We start from the raw sequence: 9,257 nt of genomic DNA, 5'->3' as shown, positions 1-9,257 counted from the left end.
TTCCAATTTTAAATGCATTTTTCTCTTTTTTCTTCTAGACACCTGTGGGCAAGACAGCTTTGCAAGGTGGGAAAAACTCAGTTCTGAAATCCACCTCCAACTTCTGCATGTGATGTCACTTTATCGATTCATTGTTTTTACTGCTCTTTTGCTTTAGTTGTTTTGTTTCTTATACATCTATACCATAAACTGTGTTCAGCTTTTACTTTGCCCAGGACTTGCCAGTATTTCAGTTCACTTTCATCTGGGATACTACAACTAATATACACTAGCAAATAGATTGCAGAACATGTTGTAGGAACTTTCCAGGTCAATGGATATTTTCTTTTACACTGAAATCACTGGCATTGGGGTTAAATGCTTCAGGAGGACGAGAACACAAGGGATTGCACCAACTGCAATGTCTTCAAAGCAGCTGATGCCACTTTGACTGCTAGGAATCCATAACTTTCCTGTCATGTGACATAGCTGCAGCAACTCTGGTTGTAAGCATTTATCAAATTCTTGAAAAAATCCGGGCAATGTTGCAATTAAATGTGCTTGTCCTATATAGAGAAGAGGCCAGGAGCAGAGCTGAATAGAGAGGTCAAATCAGAACCTGTATTAGTAGTATTTTTAGAGAAGAGGAATTACAGTTTGTTGTAAAATGGATAAATGTCTCAGGAACTTTGTATAAGCCAACAATCACTCATTGCACAAGTTAAACTAGTATTTTTTTTCTGCACAATTGCCCAGCAGAGCTAACTAAGCTGAATCTGCAGTTCTGAGAATCACAGTAGGAAATAAAACTCCTGTCTATTAAAAGGATACAACAGTATATGGAAGATACAAAGGGATGTTAAATAAAGGTCTGTGCCACTGCGTCTACCTTTTTAGTGACATATTTTAAAATCCAGTTAAATTACAATAATTGAACTTTCTTAATCCAGTAGTGAAGGACTCTGGTACACAGTAAAGTATAGAAATGCCCTTTAAACATTTGTTACTGTAAAGATTTTCTTTCCTGAGTGAATGTTTAAAAAAAAATTAAGTCAGTGGAATTGTGCCTCACAAGAGGAGGGGAAAAACCATCCATCAAAGTCCACAGAAGAGTTTCAAGGCTCTATTAGAAAGGTTGCAGCCACTGCCTCAAGAACTATGGAAGCAATCAAGATGGTGAAAAAGTGCCTCTTGCTGCCATGTAGTTATAACGGGGGCAAGTAAAATCCTTCACATGACAACAGTTAAGTGTGATTTCCACTGACTTTACCCTACTGGGTGTAGAGCTACTGTGAGGTGGGAAAGCTCAGAGTAGCTTAGCACTGAAAACAGCAGTGGCTGGCTTGGTTCTCCAGGCATTCTTGCTGTGGTCTGTGGGGAAGTTAACATGCTTCAGTTGTGTTGCCTGCAAGACTGCTGCTGAAGGCTTTCTCCAGTAACTGAAAGTCCCCAAGTGCCCTATTAAGACAACTGTAACATTCCTCTGCATGGGGAATTTAGCTGAAGATGAGATCTGGCCCTCTATTTTTGTGTGTGAAATGCTTTCTGCACCAGGAGGTTCTGTTTCCAGAATGAACCTGGACAGGCTACAGCACAGAGAAGTTTGCACTACACGGTTCTAATTACAACTTCTGATCAAATGATGTATACAGTTGTAGCGAAATATCAAATAATATCCAAAATCAATACTGTGGCACTTTTCACAGCTGCAAGCACAACAACAAAAAAAAGGTCTTTCACTCTTCAATATTTCTTGTAATTTGAAACAAAGGAGCTTTTTATATCCAAAATACCAAATAGTTGAGTCATCCACTATAGAGAGATCTCTAATATTATATTCTTGAATTGGAATCAGAGGCAATTTTAGTATTGTCCATAAACACCAACCAGCTGACAAGGATGTTTCAATTCTAGTCATGGATGATAAATAGCGTGGAGGTGAAATGCTGCAGCTGCTGACTGATAGAGATTGCTATCAGGATTAAACAGGGAGCCTGTGTTTTACTGGATCAAGAAAGATTAGCTATGTTTTGAATATGGGATTATGAAGTAATTAAATAAATGAAGGCACATTTCTGACATGAATGCTACGAGTAAGAATGTAATTACTTTATATACAATGTTTCTGTAATTTATCATTCAGGTCTTTGACTGGCAAAAGTATCAGCCTGCTTCATCCTAAGTGAAGTCAACTCTATTGAAGTCACTAAGCCTGGTTTACTGTGCTAACAAGTGTGTTTTACAGGGATGATCTAACTGCTGCTGTAAATATTTAATGGGTAGAAGCCCTATGAGTTTGGGTGGAAATAACATTCTGCTGTTCCTTACCAGCCTGACCTGGCAATTCATGAGTTGAAGAAAGGTCAGGGGAGGATTAAATTGGTCTATCCCACAGTGGGATCAAGAAAGCAGTAAATATGCAAAACCGGTAAGCACTAATGTACGTCCTTGTGTGTAAAAATCCCCAAATATTTAGCAAGTAACGTGTTTTGTATATGATGGTGCTGAAATGCAGCAATGTCTGGGGTGAAACACATGAGTCAAGTGGAACTGAATATAGTTCAATGGCAACAGATTTCTGTGAGCTCACTGGGGGAATCTCTTAACCATAAGATTCAAGATGGTGCAAGATTTTTAATGTCTGTGCAGAGAAGACGAATGCTTTGTTGTTAATAGCCTTAGAGAAAAGGCCCATAGAGAATAAATTGCACAGTACTCTGTTAATTTCAGTAAGAAAGGAGAAAGTTTTTGTTCACCCTGCCAGGTCCATTATCTGTCATTGAAACTAACAATTTGATAGGGAAGTCTGTGCACAACAGATATTTGAGAGGAATGCACACCCTAGATCACCATCAGAAGCATGCTATAGTCCAATATAGGAGGGAAGGTGGAGCAAGGTGTTTGGATATGGATTGACATCCGAATCTGCAGGGCTTTAGTTTGGATTTCTTCATTTGTTGTTTTTCTTAGGTTATATTTTACCATCCTGCAGGCATGTGGCTTCCATTAGATTCTGTGCATACGAAGGAGAGAATGCAATGTGGGGTACTTATGTGTGTGCTTTTCTCTGCTGTTAAAATTAAAATATTAAAATGCCTTTTTTGTTTGTTTGTTTTTCTTCCCAGTCCCATAGGCTTTTATTGTGGTTACATGGCTTTTTAGGATCTATATTTAAAATCGGATCTGGGAATAGAAGTGTATACTGAGTTTGGTGCTCAGTAAAAAATGAATAAATATGACTCTTTTCTGTGTTAATAAAGAAAGGCCTAACGTGTCCATCTGGAAAAAGTGGGATTAACCCTGCTGATAGCTTTCTTGGAGGGAAAACGCAGTGTTTATAAGACAGTTTTGATGAACCATATTTGACAAGGAAAGAGATGGGCAAGAGTGGCCACAGAAATGATCCGAGGCTGGAACATCTCTGCTAGGAGGACAGACTGAGAGAGTTGGTGTGTTCAGCCTGGAGAAGACTCCAGGGAAGACCTTATTGCGACCTTTCCATACTTAAAAAGGGCCGATAAGAAGGATGGGGACAGACTGTTTAGAAGGGTGTGCTGTGATGGGACAAGGGGTGATGGTTTTAAATTAAAAGAGGGAGAGATTCAGCCCAGACATGAGGAAGAAATTGTGTACGCTGAGGCTGGTGAGACACTGGCCCAGGTTGCCCAGAGAGGTGATGGATGAACCATCTCTGGACGCAACCCAGGCCAGGCTGGATGAGGCTCTGAGCAACCTGAGCTGGTGAAGATGTCCCTGCTCATAGCAGGGAGTTGGACTAGGTTAACTTTGACAGTCCCTCCCAACCCAAACTGTTCTATGATTCTATGAAAAACGTCACATGGAGCAGTCCCGCAGTTGTATTTAAAATGCTCAGCAAAAGCGCCTGTCCCCTTTTGCTGGGCATCGCACTAATTAGCAGGGGATGAGAACGAGACCCTCCGCCAGCGGCCGTTGAGTGACCGTTACGGTGACCGTTACACCGGCCGTCGGCCGCGTGCGCGGCGCCTCGCCCCTCGCCTTGGCCGCGCTCCGCCCCCGCGCCGCCGCGCTCGGCCGGCAGGTGGCGCCAGCCCTGTGCTGCCGGCAGGAGCCCGCCCGGCGAGCGCACACGGCCGGAGCCGCTGGCGGCGGCTGCTCGGGGCTCGCAGCTCCGCGACCCCCCGGCTGCGCGACCCGGCACCGAGCGGCGGCAGCCGCGCAGAGGAGAGGAGGAGGAGAAAGAAAAGGAAGAGGAGGCAGCGCTCACGGTGCTCGCAGCCCCGGCCGGCGGCACTGCCCGGAGGTAGGGGCTTCCCCCACACCCTGCAACCCGAACTTCGTGGAGCCAACGCTGACTGCTCCCACGGGAGGTGTTACCGAGTGGGGTATTGTAACGCTGTGTTTCCCTCTGGTTGGTCTCTGCCTAGCCCCAGGTGTTTTATTCCTCCCTCCACCCCGCCTTGCCCCTTCAGGGTGGGTCTCAGCGGACCTGGCTGCGGAGCTGCAGGTGAAGTTGGTGAAGGGGGAAGAAACCCCAACTTGGGTCCCCTCAAACTTCCCCGCTCGAGAAAGCCGCTGCCCTCCGCTCATCTCCGCTCTGCTCCTCTCCTTGCAGATGTCGGGGATGCTGGTGATCGCTGCCTGGTGCTTCCTGCAAGTGGAGAGCCGGCATCCTGAAATCATCACGAGTAACAGCAATCATGGCAATTTCCTGGACAATGACAAATGGCTGAGCACCGTTTCGCAGTATGATAAAGACAAGTACTGGAACAAATTCCGGGATGTGAGTACTTTTGCGTTTACCACATTGTTCTTATTTGTTCTGTTTGACTGTAGCATCCTTTCAATGGGTGGCTGCTGGCTTATAGAGGCTGTGGGTAGAAAAAGAGATGCAGCTCTGAACCGGTTGCTGCTTGTATGAAGGATGTTCAGAGCTGTTTGGAAGCTGGACAGGCAGTTCTGGCATTCTTCATTGCTCCATCGATCCGGGCAGTTCGGGCTTGATGTCAGTTTCGCTGAAACTGTATGGTCTTCGGTTTTCTTTTGAGGAGGAACTTTGGGCAAAGTTTCTGTGCCTGCTGCTTAAGAGGCTCATTAACTGTAAAATGATGAAATGGTGTGTGTGTAAGAAGGGAATATTTACCAGTTCAAGCCACAGGGTGGTAAACAGCAAAGCTTTTTTTTCCATGAAGATTTGGTGGAAAACATTTTATTTTCAGTTCTATGTATGGAGATCTTTGGCGGTGGTATAGGCTTGGAGAAAGCAATGCTTTAACTCTGGTGGGTTTTTTTTGGTCTGGAAAATGACGGTAGCTTCAATATGTATTATGGTATGTATGTGTACAAGACAAATCACTTCCCTAAGATTAAAATTAATCCTTAAATTCCCCTAGTTTGAATACAGTTGTGTGTATTATGTCAATAACTGGAGAAAGGGAAATGCAATGTTTATGGTTAATGTAATATTTATGGGTCTCCTTTTGCTTCTGTTGTCTGTACGCCGAAAAAGCTTTCTTGAAACACACAGAGAAAACCTTGCTTCCATCTGCCCAAGGCTGGAGAAGGAAACATCACTGTTAGTGTTGATCACGAGCACATTGAGATTAATTGTTCTTTATTGCATGGGATTTGTGTGCTGTGGCTGCAGTCTGGCTCTAGGAAAGGGAAGAGTAGAGCTAGTTAGTGATGCTGCAAGTACTATTCTGTACAAATTTGATTGTTTAGCAAGCTGTGATATTGAACTATATATTAGAAAGTTAAACTGATGCTATGCATTCATCTCTGGTTTTAACGCTATATCTTACTTTGCAAAGAGGAATTCAAAGTATTACAGTTAAACATGACCTGTCTCTGCCTGGCTTAGTCTGTCTACATTTTCTGTAGCTGTGGTCATCTCTGCGTCTCAGAAATGATGCTGCTCTGAATCTCAAAATAACAAAGTGTGGCTTTAACCATGGTATCAGCAGATGTGTCAGAACATATATTTGTTTGCAGTCACTGTGGTGGCATCCACTTATCGGGACTGTTTGAAGTTCTCTTATGTTAGGTATTTGGGAAAGAATATTCTTGTACATGACTAGTATTTTATTAAGGGGATTCTACACTTAATATGGATTCATAAATTTTTACCAGGTTCCAAGGGAATCTTTGTTAATATCTGGTTTAGACTCCTGGGGAACACAGGTTTAGGATTTCAGTTGTCAATTTCTACATCCAACTTGATATGAAAATTTGGCAGCAATTGAAAATGGTAAATTGAAGGATTAACATATTAATCCAAACCTGCTTTTAACTAGGGACAGGTTTATAGCAAGGGGCATCTTTCAACAGTTTCCTTCCAAACTGAGACTTCGTATTAATTGCACTTCCTGAGCTTAAAGATTTTGTTTAATTGTATGTAGTTTTCCTTTTTTTGAAGCCTGGAGTCCTTGCAACTTCTCGTCCCCTTTCCCTAGTCTCACAAGTGCAATTGTCAGAGAAATCATTTCCTGTGGAAGATGCTCATGAAAATTACTTCTTTCATGTTTTAAGGTTTCACTGCTGAAAATGCTAACAAAAACTGTAATGCTTCAAAACTATTTTCTATTGGAAAAATAATTTTATGGGAAAACAAACCAACCAACTCTTAACCCCTCCTCTACCAAGCAAAAACTATGAAGTTCATGCAAAGTTTAGGTACATTTCTACCCAGCCATCTTAATGGTTCTATTTAATGACTTCAAAACTAGCATGTTACAAATGAGTTTTACTATCCATGAAACATTTTATGTGTCAAATTAACAGAGACTACTAATCATCTCCTACCAAGCTTTTTCCAAAAAGAAAGTATAATAAGCTTGCGTATATAATTCAAGCTCTTCGTAACTTATCCTCAACCAAAGTGATTTACTGCATCGTAATTTTCTGAGAGAGGTTTGGTGTCCACAGATGAAGACACACCCAGCTAGAGCTGCTGCCAACACAGCAGGTGTAGTAGAGACAGCGTGCGTCTTGCATGCAGAGACGTCATTGGAAGAAATCTGGTCCTTGCTTTGTGGCTGTGTTGTTTGGGATAGATTGTTAAAGCATTTGTGAGAAAAACACCTGGTGAGGTGCAGCATAACAGAATTAACTGCTATGTATGGGGTGGATTAGCATTTTATTCATAACTGTTGAATTGTAAACTGTCTTCCCATCTTCCCTTTGTTCTCAAAAGGTAACCATATACGCATCCTTACTAGATGAGGTTCTCAATGTGGGCTTTGCACAGGAGGCTGGACGATAGAAGTGGTATTTCAGCTAAAACTTTGGGTCTGATGCTACAGCTACTACAGAGAAGACCTCGTTCATACACTGTAAATCAGCAGAAGCAAGCTTGCAGGAATTACCATAATTACCTTTAGTAGGTTTCTGAATTTTATGTCATGTTATATAAACAAAATTCATGAATATTTACGTAACTATGTCTTTATGTACAGTAGGAGAAACATTACAGGTATGGAGCAGAGATTTGATTTGGTGTGGCCACTCCAGACTCTGAATGCGCATGCAGCACCAACATCTGTGCACACATATGTGCATATAAATCTGTCATAATGTTGCAGTACTGGGTGTTTTCTTTTTGAAGATGATGTATAATTGAATATAAAATTTTAAATTGGGCTTCTCTCAACTTTTTCAGTTATTCTTTTCAAAATCAATTGGTTGATCAGTCCTACTGAGCTTTGGTCCAATATGACCTGATTTGAGAACATGGCTATCGATTGTTTCTTTAGATATGACCCATGTTTCTTTTGGGCAAAGACAGCATGGTAGTTGCACTTAAGGGCCCAGCAGCCATTATTCTGTGAAAAGGCAGCACAAAAGTACACCTCATTTGATATCTGCGTTATGTCCATGTAGGCTAAATTTTTAAGTCTGACTGAATTTAAAGTGATGACCTGTCTGGTTAAAACAATACAACACAATTTTTTTCATGTGACTTGAAGAAAATCTGTAGAATATTAAAGTGTTCCATTTTTTTAAAACAAACAGAGCCTGTAAATGAATAGTAAGACCCATGTGACTGATCTGTTGTGAAGCACATGCTGTTGAAAGTCTTGTATATTGTCCAGCTCTTCAGTATCAATACTGGTGTAACATCTGATATATTAATAAGCTTTCAGTATAATCTGAACTTGATATTCTTTTTTGTCTTCCACTCTTGTTTTCTTTTCTGCCATGGGCTTTCTATGTGACCTATGAGAAAATCTTAATTCTGTCTGAAGTCCCATTTTATAGCTGGGGATAATAGTATTTATCTTCCTCATAACTGTGTGTTGAAGCTGTAAAAAAAAAAGGACAAAGTTCAGAATCTGTAGTAATATGGAATTTATTATTCCCCTAATACGTATATTGAATATGACTTGCTACATACTTAAGTAACTGACTAGATCTAGTTTAGAAAGTGTTTAAACCATAAAAACTGAATCAACATAATTATTGCTAGAGAAAGGAGAAGGAGGGAATCTGGAGTCTGTAGGAAGGAACTTCCTTTGTACAGATTTGAGGCTTGGAAAAGTAGACAGCAGGGATGTGAGAGTCAAATTAGACTTTGGGATATTATGAAAACAAATGTTAAGACCTCAATCTTTTGATCAAATCTGTTGAGAGAAATCCTTTGGCTTAAATGGAGCTTGAACATGAATTTGACACTTGAGTGTGACGTGAATTCTCATGAGTCTTAGAAAGTGTTTATTTTGTGACCAGCCATGCACAGTGTTCTAATAGGTCACACTGCAGCACCTTGGTGTGTTCACAGAGGTTTGGCATGGTAGGTGCAAAGCAGTGTCCTCTTAGTGTTAAGCCTATCTTTAATCAAAAATTATATGAACAAAATAATTCTATTGCTTCTACTTGGAGTTATGTCTATTACATTATTAATGCTTATATATAAAAAGGTAATGAGTTCAACTAGCTATAGATTAAATTGCAAAAAGGAAGAAAAAAGTTGAATGAACTTAGAAGATCTAGTATAAACCGTACAAGGAATTTCTATGAAGTTGAAAGCTAAGAATTCTTGGCATGAACTCTGGTTTCAATGCATGTTTATGCATGGCAGGCTGCCAGACCACGTTCTGAGCATTAACTAAGCTGTTTCTCTAAATTTTATTCCTTGCAGAGTTTCAGTTCAGGCTATCATGTTAAAACCCCCATGCGCTATATGCCTGGAGATCCTTTGAGACTGTGCCTGCCTAAGAAGCAAGGCATGAAAGGTCATCATCTGTGTGTATACCTTCTCAGACTGACTGTGGATAAATAATTACATAGAACTATCAGCA

At 41.0% G+C, this 9,257-nt stretch overlaps 1 protein-coding gene across 1 annotated transcript in view; it reads left to right on the top strand.

The window, feature by feature from the left end:
- Positions 1–4,573: 4,573 nt before the first annotated feature.
- The window catches only part of SPOCK1 (SPARC (osteonectin), cwcv and kazal like domains proteoglycan 1), a gene marked incomplete at both ends in the record, with an annotated part of 271,603 nt that continues 266,919 nt past the window's right edge, over positions 4,574–9,257 (top strand). Inside the window, one exon of the mRNA XM_080353189.1 lies at positions 4,574–4,741. Coding sequence (XP_080209315.1) covers positions 4,574–4,741 — 168 coding nt within the window. The remainder of the gene's footprint in view (positions 4,742–9,257) is intronic.

Source organism: Nesoenas mayeri (assembly GCF_963082525.1).
Source record: "Nesoenas mayeri genome assembly, chromosome: 14".
In the NCBI taxonomy this organism is placed as follows: domain Eukaryota; kingdom Metazoa; phylum Chordata; class Aves; order Columbiformes; family Columbidae; genus Nesoenas; species Nesoenas mayeri.
The sequence above is the reverse complement of the archived record's forward strand: the minus strand, read 5'-3'. Positions and strand labels throughout refer to the sequence as shown.